At 47.2% G+C, this 26,146-nt stretch overlaps 1 protein-coding gene across 1 annotated transcript in view; it reads right to left on the bottom strand.

Moving 5' to 3' along the window:
- Nucleotides 1–18,742, bottom strand: part of TRIM71 (tripartite motif containing 71) — a 61,740-nt gene extending 42,998 nt beyond the window's left edge. Inside the window, exon 1 of the mRNA XM_032459359.1 lies at nucleotides 16,945–18,742. Coding sequence (XP_032315250.1) covers nucleotides 16,945–17,796 — 852 coding nt within the window. The 5' untranslated portion in view covers nucleotides 17,797–18,742. The remainder of the gene's footprint in view (nucleotides 1–16,944) is intronic.
- Between the last annotated feature and the right edge of the window lie 7,404 nt (nucleotides 18,743–26,146).

Genomic DNA, 26,146 nt, shown 5'->3' with positions numbered 1-26,146 from the left:
ATATTCCCATGAAAGTCCCCTCTCACCGTCCCCAACCACAGGTTTTAAAGGGGGGGCCAACAGTTCCCTGGAGCCTGTTTGAATTAACTCGGTAAACATTGGTTGAACATTTGCTTTGCAGATAAAGTTCTAATCGCCAAAGGAGTCCTCAGCAAAATGCTTCCCAGTCTTTCAAATGCTCTCAAAGGCTCCAGGTCTTTTTTCCTGGAGCACCACCCTGGTCCTCCCCCTCTGCCGAGGTACCTGGGTCCCTCCCCACCCACCACCCACCTCTGCCTGCACCAAAAAGAGTTTGTTTTCATGCCTTGTACCCAGTACCCTCTCCTTACTCTGTCCCAGCACAGCTCAGCAACCTGCCACTTCCTTCAGCCAACCCAGTTCTCCCTGGGCCAGACACCATGCAGGAGGAAGAAGGAAAGTGCAGAAACCAGGGGTGGGGGAGGGTTGTAGAGCTCAGTGGCAGAGTATGTGCTCAGCATGCAGGAGGGTCCTGGGTTCAATCCCCAGTGCCTCCTCTAAAAATAAATAGACCTAATTACCTCGCCTCCAAAATACAGTGCAGAAACCAGCTCTGAACCGTGACAGTATCGGAGGTGAAGGACCCCACCCCCCACAGCAAAACTCGATGATCAACTTTCTAAACTGAAGATGCAACAATTCTGCACACAGGAAAACAGCCTGAAACCAGTGCAAGGCAGTTCCGAATGACGGAGGTTTCCAATAGCTGCTGGTTGGGGCAAGGAACTGTCCCCACCCCAAAGTGAAGCACGTCTTCTGGAACCACTCTTTATTTTCTAAGAAGCTCAAAACCAACAATTTCCTAAAAGGAGGAGTCTTTGGACATGGAAGCCACCAACGTGTCACCTCCAACTGACTTGGCAGGCCTGGAAAGCTATGGATTTTTTGTCCTAGACTCAAGGACAGGACAGCTTCTACTCCCCTCCACCGACCCTCTCCTGAGGGACACGCAGGAAGCTGGCACTCTGCTGTTAGAACTTCACTCCTCCATGGCCTCACCCTTTCCTGAGCCCTTGAATTTAGCTATCATACTTAACCAGAAACAATTTAGTATTTTTACATGTACCTCACTCATCAGAACACCCCAAATCCCTGGTCATTCTATTTCCCTTTATAGTGATGTTAAGAGTCCTCAGAAGGCAACCTCCGTTTTCTTCCTTTGTGTCCTCAAACACCCGGAGAGAGCCAGGCACATGGCACATTCAATAAGAAGTGTGCTGATGGAACGGAATTCACTTCCACATTTTCCGAGCAATCCTGGAGGAATTTGCCTCCCAGCAGGCAACTGCTTGCTGGAAAACAATGTTCCCTGACCATTTGCATTGTGGCCCTGAAATAGCAAATGTTTAAGAGAGGTGGAAAAAAGAGATATAATCTGGGCCTTGCAGAGGCCAAAATGTCTCAGAGGTTAAAGATTTTTTTTTAGGGCGTTTCACAGCTACCCCCGCATCAGCAATAAACCAGGACATCAGCCATGGCAAGACTCATTCACATCCAAAGGCCCACGTCTTGCTCTGGTTTCCATAAATACTCCCGAGACCCATGGCCAGAGCAGCATGCCAAACTCTCCAGAGACTACCGCTGAAGGCACTGCTGCAGCCAGGAACCTTCTAGGGTGGTGGAAATGTCCTGCCTCGATTGTGGCTGTGGTAGCACAGATTATACATCTGCCAGAATCCGTCAAAAGCTGTGCTTAATATGAGGGCATCGGATCATGCCTAAACTACACTACACCTCAGTAAAGATGGTGTTGGGTGAACAAGCTGAATATTGTCATGCAAGGGTGTACCAGGTTATTAGACTTAAAAAACAAAGCAAAACGTAGAACTACAGACGCAGTGTACAAATGAGAGTTTGAAACAGCTTTATTCACATCAGTGTATGCACACAATGAAGGACTAAATAAAAGACAGAGTCATAATGCTGCAAAGGCATAGGAAATATGGCCAATGATACAATCCAACCTGCGACCGCAGCAGTTACATCTGGGAAGGGGAATTAGCAAGGTGTGTATTTTTTAAAGATTTAACCCTTGCCTGTGTTAAAATGACTACTTCTCTTCCAGTTTAAAAAGCCCAGTGAAGATAAAAAAAAAAATAACGGGAGAAAGGCGGGTCGGTAGGGCCCTGGACAATATGAGCGGTACACAGTTAGGCAACAGAGCAACACGTGCTCCAACCCTGATGGACGCCTCACAGGAGCACTGGCACTCATCTGCTCTGTTTCCTTCATAGCTACCAAACATCAAAGAGATTTTTGGGACATCACCGGTATAGGACCACAAAGCATGAACACTCAATATACATACATTACACTGCAACCCAGTTGGCACTCATGGAGTAAAGGCCTTAATACCCGCCCTCTCCACCCCCAGCTAACAGCTATATTCAGAGCTGTTTCCCAGAAATGTAAGGTTCAGAGAAAAGGGGGAAATGAGACCGTTCACTAGCAGTCAGGACATCGGGCTCATCATTTGTTCTAGACAAAATTAGATCCTCACCTCCCACAAGACACCAAGACTGTATTCTAAAGTAGGATTAAAGCCACAAGATGTCGAGAAACTGAAAGACGATCAATCACACTAACATTTAAAATGTCTACCAAGTGAACCTCATCGAGGCAAGCTCAGGAATCCTCTGCAAGAAACACCTAGGACTGGGTATTTATCCAAAATGCCTACAAAATGGTTTTTGAAAAACCCAGGAGAGATAGACCCAGGATTCAAGGCAGTTCGGGGAGGAAACCCAAATGGTCAATAAACAAATGAAAAGATGCCCACCCCACAGTAATCACAGAAATGCAAAGTAAAACAACAGGACAAGCCATTTCTCCCAGTAGATGGATGGCCACAAGGCCGGGTGGGTGGGAGGAAATGTGGCTGGCAGAGAGGCAGGCTCTCAGGAGCAAATTAACATTTCAAATGTGCCCCTTCAGTATCTCAGCACGTCCCTGGCTGGGGGAGGGGGTGGGGGGGTCTTCCCACTACTAGTAACAAGGACACAAATCAATGGCAATGGCCAATGCAGAGAAAATCCCAGAGACCAGCTAAATAAACTGCAGACTATGAACACCAAGTTTGGCGCAGTAATGCCAAGCAAAGTACAGAAAGATGTCTACATGTTTTTAAGACTGTGTTTCTATACTTGTGTGTGTTGAGGGGGTGGGGGGAGGGAATGGCTGTTAACGTTTGGAAGAAAACACACACCCAGATCACACCCTTTGGGAAGAAGTGGGGCTGGGGGAACTCTTCTAATCATTTTCTACAGATAATCTGAACAAAGATATTTATGTGTTACTTGCATAATTAAATCAGGATTAGAGTTAACTGGTCCAAGTTACTTCCTGAGAATACAAGGCAGCCCCGAGAAAAATCTCCATTTTCCATTCATCCAGCAACTACGAGGTAAGGATGGTGCAGGAAAGAAAGAAAAGTCAAATAAATGGTCAGAGACATATTCGGAAAAATTACCACCCAAAATGACAACTGCTGTGAAGTCTAAACAAAATGTCAGTTAAGGGGAAAAAACAAAGACAAAACTTTTCAGTGCTGTTCAAAGAACACAAATTTCAAACAAAATTGTTTCCTCTTCTCTCCTTTGTAACCCCCATCAAGTGTTTGCAAATGTTCTATAGTTATTATTATTATTAAGCACTCATTCATCTGGGGTTTTTTTGTTCAGCATGGCAAACCTGTCTGCCTTTAGCACCAAGATGGGGTGAGACCCTCACCAGGTGAGTGACACCATTCCCAAGTGGAAGCGAAATGAGAAGGGCCTGGCAGATAGCACAGCGATGTACCCCCAAGTTAATTTTTTACTTTTGTTTTCTTCATCTGCTGAAACCACAGAACATTATACCTTGGATACTCTGGACTCCCCCCTAAGCAACACCCCCTCCTCCATCATATTCCACGAGGCAGCAACAGAGCCTGAAATGCAATCCTTTCCCCAAAACCCTGAAAATGAGTTCTATGAGGCTGGAACAAACAGGCACTGATGAACATTAAATTCAGACAAATTCTGCACTTGGTCCTGCAGCAGACCCTACACAACCAATTCAGGGGAAACTACAAATGCTGAAAACACCAAATGTCAACACCATCCCTCCTTTTATGAGAGGGGAATGTCTGCTTTCCAACCTCAAAACTAGCTGCAGGAGAAGCATTTGCACAGGCTGAGATGCCCGGGTACAGGCAGTGCCTTTTTTTTTTTTTTGGCATGTTTTTCTATGTTACTAACATTTAAATATAATTAACAATGACATAAACAAGTTTATACTGTAGAGCAGAGACAACCATATTCAATATCTTGTAGTAACCTGTGGTGAAGAATGAGAATGAATGTATGTTCCTGTACGACTGAAGCATTGTGCCGTACACCAGAACTGACAAAACACTGTAAACTGACTGTACTTCAATAAAAATAGATTTAAATAAATAAAATTAACAGTGATACCTCAGTTCTTAGATATCAAGGCACATCTGTGTTTTTACTGCACAGTGCACTTAAGGACAAATAATAAGATTACAAAATTAGCAGCTGTTGAAGTGAGCCCCAAATGTTGTCTAGAATTAACCGCTCTCTCTCGCCAGGAGAGGATTTTGCTGTCCCCTCATAAACTGGTTTCCACTGATCACCACAAATATAAACCCAAACATGAAAACCCCTTTTCTCTAGTCACCTTCAGTTGAAAGTGGAGACACTTAAACCTTACTTTATCCACGTTACATGGAAGTGATTCTTCCCAAGGTTCCCTCAAAGCTCCAAGTATCTGGACTCATCCATCGCTGATCTGAGCTATCTTTTTCAATTTTTTATTGGCACCCAGGTGACTTTTTAAAAATCCAATTAAATTGGGAAAATAAATTCTCCTCTTAGAATACCTCTAAATCCCTCAGAGCTCTGATAAAGGTAGCAACAAAGAAACAAAGGAAATAAAAACCAAGGGAAATTTTTCCAAAAAATTATTAACAATAAATATAGGGCAGGACTGGGTGCTTCCACTGCCCACCCCCGCCCCCCGCCCCCAGCACTGTTCCTTCACTTTGGATTTGTCTTCACTTGCATTTATATATACGGCACATGCAATTTTTAATCAGAAAATAATTCACTTGATTCTCAAACAAAAAAAGATAGCCCTGGGCAGACAGAAGCAAACGTTACCACCCTACAGAAGGATGAGGAAAGCAGGAGGCTCATGGCCACACAATTTTGCTGACAAATGTTGCGGATCAAAACGGGGGCTCCAGAGGGAGAAAGAGACCCGACACCGCTCGTACTCCAGGCATTAACATAAATAGTCACAGTTGCCAAAAACAGGAAACTCACGTGCCCTTCAACTGGTGAATGTGTAAACTGTGGTACATTCATACAATGGAAAACTACTCAGCTACAAATAGGGAGGGAGGAACTCCTGGTACCAGCAACCTCGTGATGACTTGTGAATGCACGGCCCGGCAAGTGAGGAAACTCACTAAAGGATTCAACAACAACAAGGATCAGCTCCATTTCATAACCTTCCAGGGAGGACAAAACGATGGGGCTGGAGAGCAGGTCCCTGGCTGCCCGAGGCTGGGGGCCCGGGCACTTACGGGCTGATGCAACTGCTCTGTCTTGGGAGCAGGAGTGACTGCACACCGCATGCTTGTCAAAACGTGCAGATTGTACGCCAAAAAAGGCGAAGTTTACGATGTGTACATTTACCTCAATAAACAAGAACAATACCAAAAACATCAAATAGGAAATCACCAGAGTATAAAGTGAAGTCTTCCCTCCCAGCCTAAAGTTATGCAGCACGAACTGCAGGACAAAGCCTGGGATTGGGGGGGTGGCGGGGACGGGCCGCCTCCAAGGCAGAGGAGAGGAAGGGGAAGCAGGGAGGGGGGCTCCTTCCTGCAGGGCTGAGGCTCCTCCCCTCACTGAGGCTGTGACCACAATGGGCCCAGACAGCCCAGCTCACCCCAGGGCAGTACCCACAGATGCCCCTAGGCGCCAGACCAAAACACAAATCAGGGCCTCTGGGGGAGGGAGGGAGAATCCCCAGGCCTCTGGGGTGGTGTCAGCTCCCGAGGAAAGGGGTTTGGGGCTATTTTGCTCACTGCTGTTTCCCCGGGCCTCCTACTTTACCAAATCCCTGTCTTCACAGAATTTCAGGTTTGTCTACATAGAAACTGTACCCACGTCATTTTCACTTAAACTGTGTAATAATCCATGTATGAAGGACACACACAGGTCTGCCTCTCTTGGCCAGCACACCACTCACTGGACAGAGCTGGGCGGGGCGCAGGGCGGGGGTGCCGCCTGGGGCGCGTGCAGCTGGCTGGCAAGAGTCAACAGCAAGCCGGCCAGTCACATGGACGGGGACAGACGGCACTGCTAACTCTGCACACATCCCGGTTCTCCTTAGCCTGAGGTCTCCCTGCTATTTTCATGAAACTGTCAAATGAAGTCCAGTACCAAGTGATGCCGCTGGAGCACTGGCCCAAGCGGGTGGCACCTTCGCAGCTGTGCTGCTGAGCTCCTACTGTCTCCCAGCCTCACATCCATCCTCTACTTTGCCTGCTGAATCCCTGTGATGCTGACAAGAGGGGCTGCTGGAGGAGACAGGACACGTTCTCCTGCCTGCTTCCCAACAGACTCCTTTACTCCAGCAACACTGGGTCGTCACTCCAGGGGCGGCACCAGATTCCAGTCTTCAACACTGAAGAACTGGCTTCATCGTCCCTACCCAGAAGCCAAACCCACAGGAACCCTCCCCCTAAGTATTACCGACTCCAACCGCTCCTCTTTGGATCTCCCAGGCCTAGGATGGCAGCTGCTGCCCACAGCTGCTACTTCCCAGTTACTTCTCTTTGCATTTCAGCTTCCCAGGTTAACAACTCAAATAACAGGCGACAATTGTTTACATTAAATTATCTGTTGAAGTAACTAAGGTGGCTCTGGCTCAGGGACTGACAGTTATTTCCTCTACAGATTAGTAACCACGCCACTAGGATGGGTAAAAAGGGACCCCTAAAAATACAACTACCATATGATCCAGCAATTACACTCCTGGGTAGGTATCTGGAAAAAAATGAAAACACCAATTTGAAAAGATACACGCACCCTAATGTTCATAGCAGCATTGTTTACAATTGCCAAGAGATGGAAACCACCCAAGTGCCCATTAACAGATGAAAAGATAAAGATGTGGTACAGATCTACAACGGAATATCACTCAGCCATAAAAAAAGGAACGAAATTTTGCCATTTGCAGTAATGTAGACAGGCCTAGAAAATATGCTCAGTGGAACAAATCAGACAGAGAAAGACAACTACAGTATGACATCAGTTATTTGTGGGATTTTAAAAAATAAAACAAGTGAAATAGCAAAACAGATTCAGACATGGAGAACAAACCAGTGGTTGCCAGCGGGGAGAGGGGCAAGATAAAGGCAGGGGATTGAGGAGATACAAACTACTAAGCGCAAGACGGATAAGCAACAAGAATACAGCACAGGGAGTTATAGCCATTATTTTGCAATGACTTTTGATGGAGGATAATCCATCAAAATACTGAATCACTATGCTGTACACTTAAAATTAATAATATTGTAAATCAACTGTACAACAAAAAGGGGGAGGGGACCCTAACACCTTTCTTAGGGACGTCAAAAGGAAAAACTTGGTAGAAGATCTAAATTACACTCTCCTCTAGAGTCAATCCAGTGCAGGCTCCTAGAAACCCACTTCTGTCTTTCTCTCCACTTTCTTCCTGTAACACACCATCCTCCAAGTTTCATCTTAAATTCCTCTTTCAGCCCAAACTCCTAGATTTCCTCTGGTGATGTAAATAAGACCACATTTAGGGCTGTCGTGTAGGAAGGTAAGAACCCCCTCCCCATTCACCTACTTCCTTCCAGTTCTGTCTTCTCCAAGAGACAAACCAGGAGGCTCAGGGAGGGAACAGATCTCAGACTGTTCTTATCTGTCTTCACCAAGGGGCATGATTTTCAGCAGCAGACACTCAAATACCTTGATGACAAATCTTAACACATCAAGTCCTGCTGGCAATAAGGAACTGCCCAAATTATTTCATGGTACCAAATATTACTTGGCCATCAACCAGGTAATATTTTTCTGAGAAAGATAAGCAGCGTATTTAACTTCACGAAAAAGGAATTTTACCCGTTTGGCTGCGACTTGCAGGAAAAGCTGAAGACAATTTTTTTTCCACACATGGTTATGTACGTGTATATTGAAACACAAATTTTTCTACCTCCTTCTTCAAAGCATCTCTGTGTAAATTATAACACCCTCTACCATAGGTCTCTGAAAAGGTAACTCCTACCACCCCTACCTGAAAAGTCAGGTTAAGTGACTTGTCCAAGGTCACACCACTACTGCAGGGTAACACTGAACTGTAAACCCAGGTCTTCTTACTCTAAAGCTCATGCTCTTGTTACCAAGAGGCTACAAGCATTTCCCCATTTACTGTTGCCCTTTTCATCCCGAAACTCTCCCCTCCTTTCGCTTAATGTGAGAGATGACATTTACACAGCTGAGCATCTTCTGAGTCAAACCCAACCTGCATTACCTCTGAGAACCGACAAAATCTTCCTGGAATTGGTCCTTCAATCCATCCACTAACATCAACCAAGGCCAGATCTGGTGTAAGAGCCCGACCAACTACTGCCAGAGTGCTTGCTCTTAAGTGCTGACGCCTCGGTGCAAGGACGCTGGGGCAGGGGCAGGGGGCGGCCTCCACTGCCCAAGATCACGGATAGAACAGGCCTGTGTCAGGCTGTTCGGCAGAGGAAGCACCATCGCATTCGGATACTGTAGAGCTCTCCTGTGAGATGCAGTCATCAGTTCTAGAAATCAATTAAAACGCAAGGCTTCTTCCTTGCTGAATTATTGTTCTGGTAATACTCTGCATCGCGTTAATCCTGGGAGGGGAGAGGCAGTCACAGTAATGACTGTCACACTCACTTTTGCCAAGAGACAAAAGTGGCCCGTTTGTAATTATCTGTATGCTATTTAATTTCTCTGCAATAATTTAGAAAAGATGAAAACAAGATAAGACACAAGAAGCTAAAGATTCAAGCAACGTATTTAATACTAAATATCAGATTTTTAAGGACTAGTTTCAAAAAAATTTTTGCCAAATATTATATATAAATAGTGCTGTGAAGAGGGCTGGACCAGGGCAAGTTCCTGATAAGTTCCTTTCACCACCCCAGCCTGTATCCCCCTTTGTAAAGGAGCCATTTTTCCACGATGATTTAAGGTCTTTCTTGTAATAACTGAGGTTTCCTCTTCAGGGACACCTGAACACACACCTGACAACACCGTGAAATTAAAGCTTATAAAATATTCCAGTCCCTGAAATCAGGCTGTTCCCTTGAGCAAGTTGATCCGTTTCCTTGAAAGGCCAGGGTTCCAAAAAAGATCAAGACTTTAAAGATTAATAGTTCTCAAATACATCCCATAAAATGTGACCAGAGAAACTGGCCTTCCATCTTAAAAAAAAAAAAAAAAAAAAAGGCTGAGGGCATTGATGTAGCCTCTAAGTACACTCATGCCTCTTTGCCCCTCGGCTCAGGGAGCCCTGGAACCTTAAAATGGTCTAGAAACCAGAAGTTAAAGTTGAGTTCCAGCTTTTCTAAAGTCAAACAAAGTTTATGCATGTTCTCCAGTTCACCTAGAATCACCCGAAATAATCACTACATCTTTCCACTTAGATCACAGCAAACTGACAGAGAAGCACAGCTCAGCCACAATTTCCAGCGCTGACAATTAGTTTTCTTCTACAGCACCCCCTTTTGGGGAAAGGGGGTGGGGTGGGGTGAGGAGTCAGCTTCAATACTCTTAACAGTTTATTAATAAAAGCTATTACAAGTGTTTACAGCTGCCTTCTACTGTGGGACCCTGCCATGACGGTTAACTGGAATCCTCACGCACTGCAAAGTGTTACTGCTATTTTATTATAGATGAGAAAACAAAGGCTGAGCAAGAATCTCGATCTAAAACCACACTAAGAGTGCTTGAGTAAAAAATAAAGCTAAATAAACAGACACCTTTAATCAGAAACATCACAAAAACATTTTCCCAACTACGACTAAAACTTTCCTTACCACAGCCACTTTGCTGCTCAACAAGCATTCAAAACAAGCTTACAGATGATCCTAAGTCAGGAAGATCTCCCTCTGACACTGATCCCAAATAGAGGCAGAAGGCACAGACCACAATCTGCAGAGGTGGTCTATCTAACCCATAATCGCGACAGCTAATGTCACCTATTCACAATTCTCATTCTGTAAACACCTGTGCTGAAGAAGTCATAGCAGACCCACAGTTAGCAGGAAATCTACACGTGCAGATCTTTTTAGTACAAGAGCATTTCTGTCATTATCTCAATTAGTCAAAGATAGGAAAGTTTGCAAAAACCCACTGGCATATCAAGAGAAAAACACATTTTTAATTGCAAACAGTTAAGGTTAGAAGGAAATGTTAGACAAAACTTTCCAGAAGTAACAATTAAAGGATATAGTTGCTGACAGAGGACAGAGGCTGGGGGGACGGGGGTCCTCTCAGGGGCTCTCAAAATTCAGAGTGAGGGAGTTGGGGGGGCGCCCTCAGTCTACACAACTGGCTCTGACCCACTCTGTACTCCTGTGCACACTGCTCCGCTTCATTCAAATTCCATTAATGTAGACGGGATCTGCAACTCGGCAGAAGCCTGTCTGATAATCACAGTCAAGAATTATCCCCTTATGCATGATCAAGGGTCCCCTTCTCAATACCTGCAACTTCAGGTTGCTAACCTATTAGTAGTAACTTTATCACCAAAGAGCACAGTTCCGTAGGGCATGTGTGTGGAAAATTGTTTTGAACAAATTACCAACTTCTTGGGCGCACTGATCATTAAACTGGGGTCATCACGCAGATTTACTCAAAATAGGACTCAATGGGTGGGAACTGGAGCTCAGGTAAGGAACTGTCGGGGGTGGGGGGGGGGGTAACAGAAAACCTGTATCAAGGAGGACAAAATACTGGCCTGATGTCTTCAGATTGAAAATCAATCTCCCAAAATCTCAGTTGGGTGTGGGTGGGAGATGCAACCCAGCAGCTGGGGGTCTTTCTGTCCCCCCTCGTCATTCCACCCTCCCTTCAAAGCCAACTGTAAGCAAACTATCTAAAACATGAAGGAAGCTGGAGAGGCAATCTGAAGAGGGGAAGAATTATGCTGGAATAGGGTTTAAGCCAAATAGTTTCAGATATAAATAGCCAAAGCTCAGCCCCGTACTCCTCCCAATTTTTCTGTTAAAAAGTCAGAGTTCTGTCAGTCAAAACAGTCAGTCTGGTTTCAGTCAACTACGTTTGTGGGTACAGACAAAACCTCAAAGGGAGAAGAATAATTTAGTACTGAAGTAGCATGAGGTCACATCAGCTGAAGAGGAAAGATGGCTCGAGCTCCCTCCTACAAGTCACAAAGCTTGGAAGGTCGAGGAAATGGGGAACAGAGTGGGCTCCAATGGTGGCATCGAGCTCCCTTTAGGTAACTGTAATTCTTTATCAACATCTTTCCTCTGCTCTCTTCCAAAATAAGAAAAGGCCACCACAGCCTTTAGTGAGCCAAGCCTTTAACTCTGTTAGTGTTATGCGGAAAGCGGGGAGGGACCACCACTTTGAAAGTGCCTGCATGGTAGAATTCTTCTCAACCTCTCCCTGAAGTGTCCTGAAGGAATGACATAGAAACGGTCCTTTATTCACAAAGAATGAATACATCTGAAATAAACCATGCCCAGTGTGAGGAACGGGTAAGAAAAAGCAACTCACGTGACTTAAGTTAGCACCAAAGGAAATACAACTTGGAGGTGACTAAACTTTACAGCTATAGGATTATCAAAGAAGTTAAAATTTCTCATAATCAGAAGAACTTAAACCCTTTCTTCTGGCAAACTACGTCAACAACAAAAGCATTTTAACCATTTCACCTCATTTTTATCTTCCTCCAAAGGTATTCCCTTTCCATATATGCACAAGTTGCTTTTAAAATGAAAATATAAATAGCCAAACAGCTGTGCTCAAAACTGTACACGACAGAGGAGAAAGTTGCTTCCATTAAGCAGTGCTTCAGGAAAGTAGGTTTTACTGCTGGTTGTAGCACCCTGAAATCTGAAAGGGGCTCTCAAATTAGTATTTTTAAGTGGCTAAAATGGGAAGGAACACGTGGGGGGAAAAGGGGGATTTTACTCAGTCTTCACTTTCAGATTTCTTTATACCATGTACAACTATTTAACTTGAAAACACCTGAATCATAAACAGTGTGCAGTACTATCACAGGAAGAACGAAGTCTGAGAAAGTGCCTGTTTTCTTCCTAAAATATCTTCATTGTTTCCAAAATATGTATCCCTAGATGGGAAATAAAGACCTTGCAGACCAAAAGCAAGTCTACGCAGCCCCAAACCAGTGTTTACTCCTTAGGAAGGAAAACGAGTCTCAAGTCTCCCCAGACAGTGCTAACACTTCCTCGGCCTCAACGTTACCAGCGCCCTTCAGGACCCCGGGCTGTGCCTGGAGGCGAGCGCTCCATCGCAAGCCAACCAGCCAGGGCCCACCTCCCTGGGAGCCATGTTGATAAAGCCCATCTCGGTGCACTTCAATGGAGGACAGCATATTCCTCAGCTCCAACGTGAATATTTAAAAGGCCCACAAGTAAATTACACGTAAAGCTAAGTTACTAAGATCTCAATAATGAACAATTCTCTCCCATATAGTCTCACCAAGCATTTTCTTAATTCAACAGATTTCAATCTACAAACATCTCCCTTCCTGCTGAACTGGATTCAAAGCAGGAAATCTCCAGTTACTTCCAAGGTATGGAAAGTTCGGTTTTCTGGTGAATAGGTGAGCTGTATGTGCAAAGCAGACACACATGCACCTAGCCTACGGAACGGGTCAAAAATGGGGTGCTGAAACAATGAGAATGCATATATCTTCACTTTTTCTCTTGTCCTTATCAAAAAAAAAAAAAAGTCTGCATATAAGTTTTACAATTTACACAACACATGCACATGCATTTTAAAACTTCCACTGGGTATGCATGCCTGAAAAGCTCAGACTCTGGGAGTGCAGAATAGAATGAACATTGGTGCCAACACTAGCACAATCGTCATTTAGTGACTTATTCGACTTATTCGAAGTAAGATCACAAGACAGGAATTCATTCCACAACCAATTATTTTAGGCAGCAAACCGCCTTCCTCAAAGTGGTTTGAGGCTGATTTTGAGAATGGTGTTCAGGGGAAAGACAGTCCCAGTCCCCCTCCAAACCTAGAATGGCTCAATATTCAAGGTCACATTGGGTTGGAATTCTAGGACTTATCTTTCCAGGAACTTTTTTTTTTTTTTAAGTCCAATGCAGGGACCAAAAATTAATTCTACCAATACCTACACCCCATTTTCCATCTAGAAGACTCAGGAAAAACACCCCCACCCCACTGCCTTCCTAACTGGGAACAATATTGATACCCTTGGTGTGACAGTTTACAAAGTATCCCTCAAGATGGCAACTGTGTCACCCCCCTCCCCCCAGGGACAAAGTCCAGGGAACAGGAGAACAGGAACATGCTCCTACCCCACTCTCTCCATTTACAGAATGAACTCTCGCCACGTACAGAATCCTGACGCCCAGCCCTGAACACACACCCTTTCTGCTCCCAGTGTCGCCTCGAGGCAGCACGGGGCTCACATCCCATTTGCAGTAACAACATTAAAGGGCACCTTGGGCCGGCTGCTGCAGCGCGCTCCAGTCCCGTCCACCCTCTACCTCACCTCGCAAAGGGGTGCAGACCCTCGCCCAGTCCCGCTGTGCCCCCCTGGTCCCGCGCCGCCTCCCCCCACCTCTCCGGGGCCCCTGTCTCCAGTTCCCCGCCCGCCAATCCGTCCGTCCATCTGTCCGTCCGCGGGGCCTGTAGGCCTCTGGAACTGACCACCCAAACTATGTTTTTGAAATGGGCCAAATATAGAGTGGGAGCAAACAACTCTTATCCTTTTGCTGGAAAGCTCACCTCCCTCCTTTTTGGTTTTAAAGTCATGTTTTAAACCAAAGGCTCAGACTACCTTGTCAGTCCTGAGGGGCCATTCCCAGGGGGATGTTCAAGGAGAGTCCTCCGGAAGAGACCCTACCAGCTGCCCCCCACACCCTCCCTAAAATTAAATGGGGAAAGCCAGGGTCGGGGGGGCCCCCTTCCCAAGGTCAGGTGGCATCAGTCCCCATAAGGCAAGGAAGCTCTGAATTATTTAATGGAGCCTGTTGAGACGGGAAGCAACTCAGGAAAGTAGCACATTTCAAAAATTGAAGTAGGTTATACATACAGTACGTGTACATTTTACAATACATGGATTTAGGCATTCAGATCCTCACAATCAGACAGAGGACAGGAAGGTCATCCTCCCAAGTGCCCTCAGACTTCTTTTCCCAACCAGAAGAAAACTACATTTTTTTTTTACAGGAACAATATTCCAAAGCTGTTAAGGGTCACTCTTTTGGAAGGAGAGAAAGAACTGAGGCCGTGAGTGGGGCCCCCAGGTGAACCTCCTGACTTACCTCCTAACACTTCAAGTTCTCTATTCACCCCATTGTTTTGTCCCTTTAAAGTTGAATTCTCTAACATCCCAAATCCAGGAACGACTAAAGAGATCTAAAAATAAACTTCCAAGTTTCCTTCCTTTAATGAAAAAAATCAACGAGTAGAATTTTTGCTCAAAATTGAGCAAATTTCATGTTTCTAAAGGATAGCTCGTCTAACAATGTGATCCCTTAATGCTTTTGCTCAACTTCAATCTAGTATTGCACAAGTTAAAAAATCCGATTTTCAAGGCATCCAGGTACCTTCCAGGGTGAGGGGAGTGCCACTTCTCACTTAATCCGCTCCCATACCGTTTGAATGGTTTTATAATTTAAAAAGTGTATAAACCTTTTACAAGTCTGGCAACACTGAGCATCTACTGTTTTAGCCCAAATAAAACGTATGTGGATCTTTAACTGGGAATATAAATAAAACCTGACATTTAAACTCAACTGGTGGGAGGGAGGGTTCAATCAACGCCCCTGCCAGGAGGGAAATTGTGGCGGATTCAAGGCGCCCTCTCCCTCGGCTCCCCCTCCTCCTAATCTTCCCAGTGAATTGGCTCTCTCTCTCCATTCTTGGGATTCGAATGATCGGTATTTGACTCAATCCATTTTTGAAAGAACTTTCTAGAAACATTCACCCATGAATGTGGGAAAACTTAAGGTTAGTTCACTTGAAACTTAAAAAAGGAAAGAAAAAAAAAAAAACTACCCCCTATGTTTCATGCCTAGAAGGAAACTTTTTAAAAAATGATGCGTCCACAACAAGTACATTAGAATTTCAACTTTTTTCCAATAGGAGAAGCCGGCTGAAGGCCAGCAGGCAATAGCTCCGCCCTCCTCCCCAAATAACAGGTTAGGAGCCGAGCTGGCTGCGCTGGGCAAGCCTCAGCCGCGCTCGGAACCAGCACGCCCGCTCCACCTCGCAGGCAGCAACTCCCACCCCGACTTTGAAATCTGCTCCCCTCCAAGGCGAGACCATAGCACCAGGTCTCACCGGTCTACAGGTACAGATTGCATTAAGTTACCGACCCACTCAACAGAGGGTGCGCGCCTCAAAACTTCCCTCTGGTGTGTTCCGGTGGATGGGAAGTAGTCACATGGTGTGAAAAAAAGCAACAAAGGTTTATTCCACAGCCAAAAGAGCCAAATCAAGCCCAAAGGCTGCTATGCAGCCCTGGGACTCTGCGCACCGGGTTCGAGCCGCCTGCAGCTGGGTCGGCTTGTTTTCCATGGGAAGTCGAGCCCCTGGTTGAACGGGGTGGGGACACCTCCCAACCAGGGAAACCGGTTCCCGTAGGGATCGAAGCCGGCGCAGCCGGGGATGGCCCAAGGACTCCCAGCTGGGTGAGGGCAATGGGCAAGGTCCCCCGAGTCCGCTTCTCCGGGAGCAGCGGAGGGCCCACGAGGCCAAAGGGCGATTCCACACAAGGGAAGTTCAGCGGCCAAAACACGCTTTTTCCAGAACCGCGGGAGTAGAAGGTCTGAAAACCCAAGGCCCCTTGGCCCTCAAAGATCCGTAGTTGCCCTCCTACCCAACACAAGGAGGCAACGACTACCAGCGTCCCAACAAAAAGTACAGTCCTCCCTCATAAGGGCGCACGTGGAAACCAGGTCTGCACACGCACTCCACAACCACCCACTCACCCACACGGCCATCTCTTCCTGGCTCATGCCGTACCTAAAGCAACAGTCGACGAATTCTACAAACAAACCTGGGGGGTGGGGGTGGGGGGCCTAAAGCAGAGCCCTCACCAAGCTGGAAGGCCTCTAGTGTACCCGCACAAGGAGACTGCGTCTACACACACACACACACACACACACACACACGCTTCCATCCCGTGTCTCACTAAAACAATAGTCTGCACGCTTTATCAAACAGAAATAAAAAAAATCGAAGTCCATCAAGAAGAAGGGGTGTCTCCAACCCCGGGAACCGTCGGGGAGCAGATGAGGGACCCTAGCACATAGAGGCCAGGAGTACACAGACACACATCTACCTCTTCCCGGCTCATACCTAACCGTTTTGCCACACAGAAAATGAGATACGGAAGCGGGGGACTTCACGTTTTGGGACCCTTCGGGGAGGCCCGCACAGAGACCAGGTCTTCTATATACAAAACTTCCCAGGTCGTGATCTACTTGGTGGCAGCAACTGCCACGTAGCCAAACGAAAAAGAAAGAATCCGGAAAGGAGTGGACACTTCCCTGGCTTAGGAACCAGTCCGGAGGCCCCCGCGAGCCCGCACGCGGCCCCCCGGGGGACAAACCCGCGCCCCACGCCGCCATGCCGCGGCCCCCGCACTCACCTCGTCGTCGTGGTGCTGGCAGAAGCCGAGGCGCTCGGGGAAGACCGAGAGGATGGAGAAGGGCGCGCCAGGGAAGGACGGCCCGAGTCCGAGCTGCTGCGCCGCGGCGGCGGCGGGGCCGGGCGGGCCGCGCTCGATGTAGTGGTCCTTGGTGAGGCGCACGCGCTGGTGCGCGCGGACGCAGTTGTCGCACAGGTGCTCTTGGCAGTCGAGACAGCGCGACGAGGCCGCGTTGCCCTCGTCGCAAGAGCTGCACCCATGGGGCCGGCGCAGCAGCAGCGCCGACGGGGAGGCCGCGGGGCCGCCGGGGGCTGAGCGGGGAGGCGCGGGCGGCGGCGGCGCGGGCGGGAGCGGCGGCGGTGCCGAGGCGGCCGCGCGCGGGTGCGCGTGGTGCGCGTGGTGCCGGTGGTTACTGTGGCCGCCCGCGCCTGCCGCGGCGCCCGCCCGCCCGTTCTTGGGCGGCGGCTCGTCGGCTGTGGCCACCACGGCGTCGAGCAGGTTGCTGAGGAGGAAGGCGGACGACGGCAGCGCGTCCATGCCCGCCGCCTCGGCCAGTACGACCTTCTGGTCGCACACGGGACAGCGCAGCTTGAGCGGCTCTCCCGGCGCGCCGCCGCCCGCCGCCGGCAGTCGGTGCGCCTCGAGGCACGGGCGGCAGAAGGCGTGCAGGCAGGGCAGGACGTGCAGGCGGCGCGCCGCGGCCCCGGGGCCCCCGCCGCCGCCCCCCGACGACGTGGACGTCTGCGAGGACGACGACGACGCCGACGAGTTGGAGGAGAGCGGCGCCGGCGAGCCGCACATCTCCTTGCACAGCAGGCAGATCTGGAAGTCGGTCTCAGGGAACGAAGCCATTTGCAACCAGGCCCGAGGAGGGAGGAGACCAGAGAGGAAGAGGAGGAGGAGGAGAGAGCGGACGAGGTGGGTGGGGGAGCCGCCGACTCACTCAGAAAAAGGCATCGATTAGGCCTGCAATCCGGGCGCCCGCACCAGAGCGGCGCGGCCCGCTCGGCCTCGTCTTGTCCGGCCCGCGCGCTGCCACCCCGACAATGCGGGCATTAAATGCCACTCTCCAGAGGCGACACAGATTCCTCCCGGAGTAGGACGTGGGGGCTGCGTGCCTTCCGAAGCGGGAGCGCCGGAACAAGTCCCGACACGCGAGGGGCGAGCGGGGGCAGGGAGGTCAGAGGACTCCCTGGAGCAGCTGCAGCTTAGCTTCTCGCCAGCCGTGGGGAGTCCCCGAAAGTCGAGTCCGCTGTGCAATCCCAGTCCCGGCGGGAGAAGTAGAATTTGGTTCGACGAGTATTTGGTGCGTGGCTTTTCTTTAAACGGATTTAGTTAGTCTCTTCTTGGGAGAGGAAGGCTCCCCAAACTAGTAAAGGCGGGAGCGGGGCGACGCCGAGCCCGTGTCCCCCCGCGCGACGCCGGCCGCCCCGCCGCATGACGCGGTGGCCGGGGCTCCTGGGTGGCCCGGCGTGCGGCGCTCCGGGCTTGCGCACGGCCCGTTGCGGCCTCCTTGCAGGGCGGTCGGCCCCGCCGCAGCTGCAGCTAGTGGGGGCCGGCCGCGGCCGCACGAGTGTAGTACGCACGCGCGCCCCACGCGCCTCGAGTCTCCCGCGCGCCGGCCTAACCCGGCCGCGCTGCCGGCGCTTAACACGCACGCGCGCCCCACGCGGCCCGGGGCCCTCTCGCCCCCGCCTCGCCCAGGCTGGGCGCCTCCCGCGCGCTCCTTCTCCTCTGGTTTAGCCGCGCCGTAGCGCGGGGCCGCAGGTCCCCGCGGGCCGTCCTGAATTATTCATCGGCAGGAAGATATTAGATGTACTCGCTGCCCGCTCCGCGCGAGCCGTCGTGCAATGCTATCCGAGCTCCGCGCGCGCCCCGCGCCCCTCCTCCTCCTCACGTCCGTCCTCTCTGAAACCTTGGCAGCGAAGGGGGATCACATTTCCTTTGTCATCGGGCCATTTCGCCCTCGCTTGGTCCCCCCTCCGATCCCTAGCCGCGGGGACGGAGCCTCCACCGGGGCGCGCCGGAATCAGTGGAACCGGCTACGGCCCGGCGCGGGGAGCTCGGGAGCCGCGTGGTCAGCGCCGCCGGCCAGCGCCCGCGTCATCTTCTTTTTGAAAGGAGTCACCGAGCAAGACTCGGGTGGCCCGGCCGCGCTGCGTCTACCGGGCTTTGCTCGCGCCGTGCGCTCGGGCCTCCTGGGGCTTTGCACAGCTCCCCAATTCGGGGTGCGTGCGCGCGCGCGCCCCCCTCTTTCTCTGCTTTGCCGCCTCTTCTCCTCCTCCTCTCAGTAGGCTGGTTATTGGGACTGATCGGAATTCGGAATCCTTTTAATCTCCAAAGGAGCAAACTCACTTCCGCCCGAGTGCTGGGAGGGGGCTGGGGGAGGGGACACAGAGGAGGGGGTTCCAGGCAAACAGGAAACATTAGCCCTCACGGCACGGCTCGCTTTTGTGTGCTCCCTCCCTTCTCCCTCCCACCTCCTCCCTTCTCCAGGCCGCTGGGGAGATGAACGCCCCCGGGCTTCAGTGTGACGACCTTTGAAACCTTCCGAGCGAGGAATGGAGAGGGACTCTTCCGTTTATTTCAAAAAAGAAAAAAGATTTCATTCTGAATCCTGGTTCTACAGAGGCTGATATACACTGCCCTTGAGATCTGGATTCCCCACCATAACCACCTTTTTTCTTTTTCTTTTTACGTTTTTTTTTGGGACTGCATATCTGTGATCAACACCAAAACATCAAGCACTTGTGTGCAGTCGAAATTAAACAAATCTGAATTTTGATCTGCAGAGGGGTCAGTTTCCTTTTGAGTTTTACTGGGGGGAGGTGGGGGGCAGAGGGCAGCTGTTCAGGGGAGGTTCCTGGTGACGGCCCCACGGCCATCTGGGTGGTGCCCGAGGCTGCCTGGGCGGTTCTGGGAGTCGCACTCGCTCGGTCCTGGAAAGAGACTGACTTGGGAGAGCATAGAGGGCCACAAACCAGGCTTTAGAGGGTATCTGGTGTGGAGGCCTGCGGGTGGAACAACTGTCCCAGTCTTAACACCAAGCTGTGAGTGACATCTTGGGTCCCACTTATATAGGCAGCAGCCTGGATGAATCTCAGAAACATCATGTTAGGAGAAAGAAACCAAACACAAAAGAGTTCATACTGCGTGACTGCATAAAGAAGAAATTCTAGAACAGGCAAAACTAAGCTGTGGGGATGGGAAAAGAACACTCGAGTAGTGACTGGGAAGGATGAGAGAATCTTCTGGGGTGATGAAATAGAAATATATTTGTGTGTAATTTGTCAAAACTTGTAAATCTGCCATTTAAGATCTGTGCAAAATTTCACATCTGTGTAAATTATACTTAAATTAAAAAAAAAACCTTGGTGTCCAACCTAAATAACCATGCCTGTATCATAACAATGAAATAAAAAAAGAAAAACAGTATATATACATCCCAGCTCTTTCTCTTTATTGGCTCACCAGAATTCAGGGAGTTTTCTAAAGAAACACCCCTTAAATCAACCTGCCGGACAAGCATGTAGAAGGCCCCAGGCTGCGAAACACCACTCTAAAGGGACAAAGCCATCGTGGGGGCCAGCACTGTCAGAGATGGTTAGAATTCCAGGTGAGGGCAAGCCATGGCCCAAGCCCTCAGCTGCCCTCAGGAGTGGTCTCCTCAGCACCTGGAGCCAATCTGAGCTCAGTGAACATTCACCGAGATGTGTGAGCAATGCAAAAGTTATTATCAAATAAAACCAGAACATATGTCAATTTTATCTCATTAAAACTGGGGTTAAAAAAAAGGAGGCAAGTATTAGCTCAGTGGCAGAGTACATGCTTAGCGTGCACAAGGTCCTGGGTTCAATCCCCAGTACCTCCATTAAAAAATAAATAAACCTAATTACCTACCCCCTCCAAAAAAAAAAAAAAAAGTGCTCCTTCTTTGCCAATGAAAGAGAAGTAAACATTTTATACTTTAAAGATTAGAGAGGAGCTTTTCATGCAACCATCTTCTTCCACGGTTTGAGACCTGAGTGTAAACACATGCAGGCTCACATGTGAATTTTCCTACAGAATTTTGTCCCATTCTGGCCTTGCTTCAGCAGAGGTGTTGTATGTATCCTTTCATTGTTTCTTTTTCTTTCTTTAATTTGCTTGCTTTTTTTTTTTTTTTAAAGGAAAACAGATGGGGGAGGAGAATCTCCAGAAGGAAGATGGCCCCAGAGGGTCAGAAAAGGGATGGGCCAGACCTGCTGTCTCTCCCTTGGGTTGGCCCCACCCACAAGCATCTAAGAAGGTTTTTTTTTTTTTTTTTAAAAAAAAAAAAAGGATTACCAGAGTTGGGGAAAAAATTACCAGTCCTCCTGGTCCTACAACACTAAATATCTTGCCAGTGGCTAGCGGAGGTGGCTAGTCAGCTGAGAGAGACATCTTGGAGGAGCAGGAAGGCTGTAACTCCAGAAAGAGGAATCAAACTTGACAGCAGTTGGTGAGTTTGTTTCCTGGGGACGATTGCGCACAATAAGCCAAAAAGAAAAGGAAAAAAAAAAAAAAAAAGGAAAGAGAAGGAGCAAAAGGGTTTTGATTTCTCTACATGAAGTAGCTTCCCTTTCTTTCCTTTCTTGAACTGACGGGACATTGCCAGGAATCAGGGCTGCAGTGTAAATTGTTAAATTAGCACATTTCTTATTTCCATTAAGACTAAATTTACCCTAGGTGGGAAAGAGGGAAATTTTTAAAGCAACTACTTTAATCTCAATTGTATAGAGATACAGTTATGGGTTTTTTAAATATGGTATAGTGATAAAGAACAAATTAGGATTCGACTTTAATAAGGTTATAGCTTTTCCAGGAGAGGAACAGGAGCCACATATCCAGATGAAAGGCCAAAGACAGTCTCTTGCTATAAACTAGTATTAAATTTTTCATTGCCATCCTAGCTAATAAACACCCTTTCTTAGCAAGGGAAGAGCAAGCAGCCATCCAGTTTTCCTTAATATTAGAAAGGGAGTATATATATACCTTTCCGAATCCTGAAAATAAATCATTTGTATTTAAATAAGCAACCACTTTTTAAAAGAAACCAGTTCTGAAATTATGGAGGCAGTAAATTTGCATGCTTTCTCAAATTCATTTGTAACCATATTTTGTTTTCAAAGATGACACTGGCCCCTGCTGCTCTCAGACCTGGGGTTGGGGTTCCACCACACTGCCATCTGAGTGACTCTGCATCTGCTTTTTCCATCTGATCCTTTAATTAAATATCTGATGTACCCGCTTGTTTTCATGTCAAAATTGCACCTTTCACCATGGTCCTCAGGGTGCATTCACATAAGTTTTAAATACATAAATCACCAGGAAATTCTTTTTAAACATTAAACAAACATTACATCACAATAACTATTTTAAACCATGGGGGCGGGGGTTGGGGGAGGCAGTACCAGACAACCAGACAACCCCTGAATCTTTGCCTGCAATCTGCCAGTGGAAGGCGGATTGGCGTTCCACACACCGGGTCAACTCTTAACTCTGCCCTGACTCTGGCCTTGGAGCCGTTATCAGGAGTGTGTCAGCTGCTTTCAACAACCCAGAGTTCAGAATAGCAACAAATTAGAGGATATAAACTCTGGTCGCCTACAACTTTATAGGCTAGGGTAAAGAACCTTGAATTTTACATGTGAGGTTAAAGTCAATATCCAGCTTTGGGAGTTAAAAGTAGTTCAGCGTTCAGCCAGGCTTACATCCCAGCTCAACAGTCTTAACTCTGTGGCCTTGAGCGAGTGACTTCACCTCTCTGTGCCTCCGATTTCTCATGCACATAACCGGACTGGTGCAAATACCCATCAGAATTAAACGAGCTACTGAGTGTACAGTGCTTAGTACAGTACCAATGACCTGGAAGCACACATTTAAACATTAGCTTTTTGTAGGGGAGGGTAGAGCTCAATGGTAGAGTGTGTGCTTAGCATGCAAGAAGTCCTGGGTTCAATCTCCAGTACCTCCATCAAATAAATAAATAAACCTAATTACCTACCCCCAAAACAAAAACAAACAAAAACAAAAATATATTTTTTAAAAAGAAAAGAAAATGCTTAAAAAATTTAGCCTTTTGTTTTCATTGCTGTTATTACCATCATTACTGTACTGCAGAGTAGTTTACAAACTGCCTGCCTACCCCTTAAATGTGCTGTTGCCCAGTCGCTACCCTCCACTGAACCTCAGCGTCTCATCCTCCTTCCCCTCCATCATAGAGTTGGAGTCTCGCCTCCCACCGCTCACAGCTCAAGACCCCATGGTGGCTGCCTGTGGCCCACCATGTTTAAGCTAAGTTCTCAGCCTAGATTTTCTAAAATGAAATGTGTGTCTTTCATAATAAAGGGGCAAAAAACTATAAAAGTCGTTTTTTACATAAACATAGCAGAAAATCAAGAGATACATAAATCGGTACCTACTGATCCGTAACTGCGGAAGCCTGACCAGCTTCTCATTCCAAACAGTCTGATTTTGTAGCTTCAAAAGACTGTCTGCCATTTAAGTTATTCCTGTTTCAGCCTACACCGACCCTTACTCATTCCAACTGCTCCAGACTTCATGCGCTCCCTCTTACCTGAAGAAGTCAACTCAGACTGCTTTCCCTCTCGTCCAAGGACCTATCTGCCCTGTCCCAAATCTTCGTTTCCATTGCTTTTCCGCACAAGCCCTGCCCACTGTCCACATACACCCAACTCAACGGCTTAGGACCCATGATGTCCTTCCTCTGTCAGGGCTATTCCTAAGGGGGGGAGTATCGCCCCTCCCCCAGGGTCTGGGCTGGCCCCTGGCTACTTGGGCCACTAGAGTATGGCAGAAGTGATGCTATGTCTGTTCTTCAGAACTGGCAGCATCCACCTGGGTCTTTTGTAGCCTGAGCCACCATGTAAGAAGTCTGACATCCCTTCTATACAGACCACATGGAAAGTCCAAGTGAGGGAAAGGGGCCCATTGGAGCCCAGCCTCCCAGCCGTCTCCACCAAGGATGCAGGCATGTGGGTGAAGCCATCTTGGACCACCTGGACCATCCCAGCTTGAATACCACCAAGTTGGTGCCACTGGGCTTCACTCACTGAGCCAGACTGAATTCCTGATCCACAAAATTGCAAAATATGATAAAATGGTGGCTGTTTTAAGCCACTAAATTTTGGGGTCATTTGTTACACAGCAATAGATCACTGGGACATGCCCACCCGCACCTGACACACATTCTCTGCCAGATTAACATCCCTGAGTTTCTTCTTCCTTTCTTTTTTCCTTCCTTTTTTTCCTTTCCTTCCCTTTCACTTTTCCTTCCTTCCTTCCTTCCTTCCTTCCTTCCTTCCTTCCTTCCTTCCTTTCTTTCTTTCTTTCTTTTCTCTTCCTTTCTTTCTTTCAACAGCTTTATTGAGGCACAACTGACATATAATAAACTACACACATTTAGAGATAGTTTGATACACTTCGATTTATGGATATCCCCATAAAAACTACACCAAAGTTTTTCTTGGACCCCTTTCTTTTTTAAATTTTTTTAGTTTGAAGTTGATTTACCATGTTGTGTTAATTTCTAGCGTACAGCATAGTGATCAGTTATCATATATATATTCCTTTTTCATATTTTTTCATCATTGGCCATTACAAGGTATTGAATACTGTCCCTGTGCTCTACAGTAGGACTTTGTTGTCTAATTTATGTATAGTAGTTAGTAGTATCTGCAAATCTCGAACTCCCAGTTTATCCCTCCACCCCCACTGAACTCCCCCCTGGTAACCGTAAGTTCATTTTCTATATCTGTGAGTCTGTCTCTGTTTTGTAAATAAATTCATTTGTGTTCTTGGACCCCTTGATAAACCCTGCTTTTAACCTCTCCCCAAGCGACCACCCATCTGCTTTCTGTCACTATAGATAAGTTTGCATTTTCTGGAGTTTTGTATAAATGGAACCATATAACACGTATTCCTCTGCACCATTTCTACTTTCTCGAGGGGCGGGGATCTGGCTTCTTTCACTCAGCATAATTACTTTGTGATTAATCCATGATGTCCATGGATTGGTAATTCCTTTCTTTGTACTGCTGAGTAGATGGATACACTGCAATTTGCTGATCCACTTACCTGTTGATGGGTCATTTGGGTTTGTTTTCAAGTTTTGGCTATTACAAATACGGTTGCTCTGAACATTCATATACAAGCCTTTGTTTGGAAGTGTATATCATTTCTCTTGAAGAAATACCTATGCGTGGACTGGCTGGATCACAGAGCAGGTGTTTGTAAACTTTTCAAGGAACCACAAAATGGTTTTAAATAGTGTTGTACCATTTTGCATTTCCACCAGCAGCGTATGGGAGCTCAGCTTTGTCCACATCCTCACCAAAACTTTGTATAGTCAGTTACGGTTTTTGTTTAATTTTAGCCATTCTAATAGGTGTATGGTAGTATCTCATTGTGGTTATAATTTGCATTTCTCTAATATCTAGTGATGTTGTTTCTTCTTCTCATTTGTGTCTTTCTTACGAATCATAGATCTTCTTTGGTGCAGTGTCTGTTCAAAGTTTTTGCCTTTTTAAAACTGGGTTGTTTGCTTTCTTATTGCTTGAGAGTTCTTTATATATTTTGGATATGACTCCTTTATGAGACACATGCTTTGCAAAGATTTTTCTCGAAGTCTGGAGCCTGTGTTTTCACTCTCTTTTGAATGAATTTTACATTTTGATGAAGTTCAGTTTCTCTATTATTTTTAAAAACTGTTTTAGGAGAATATAAAACTGATTAAAGAATTAAATTGGGTGACCTGGGTTTACTCTAAATATGTTTATTTGTTTGTTTACTTATTTATTTTTATTGAAATATAGTTGGTTTACAATGTGTTAGTTGCTGGTGTACAGCCTAGTGGTTGGGATATATATATATATATATATATATATATATATATATTTCTTTTCATTATAAGCAATTACAAGGTATTGAATATAGCTCCCTGTGCTCTACAGTAGAACCTTGTTGTTTATCTGTTTTATATATAGTAGTGTGTATCTGTAAATCCTGAATTCTCAGTTTATCCCTCTACTCACCCCTTTAGTAACCAAAGCTTGCTCTCTATGTCTCTGAGTCTGTCTCTGTTTTGTAAATAAGTTCATTTGTGTCACTTTTTAAGATTCCACATATAAGTGATACCATAGTATTTTTCTTTCTCTGTCTT

This window comes from Camelus ferus, chromosome 17 (assembly GCF_009834535.1).
Source record: "Camelus ferus isolate YT-003-E chromosome 17, BCGSAC_Cfer_1.0, whole genome shotgun sequence".
In the NCBI taxonomy this organism is placed as follows: domain Eukaryota; kingdom Metazoa; phylum Chordata; class Mammalia; order Artiodactyla; family Camelidae; genus Camelus; species Camelus ferus.
The sequence above is the reverse complement of the archived record's forward strand: the minus strand, read 5'-3'. Positions and strand labels throughout refer to the sequence as shown.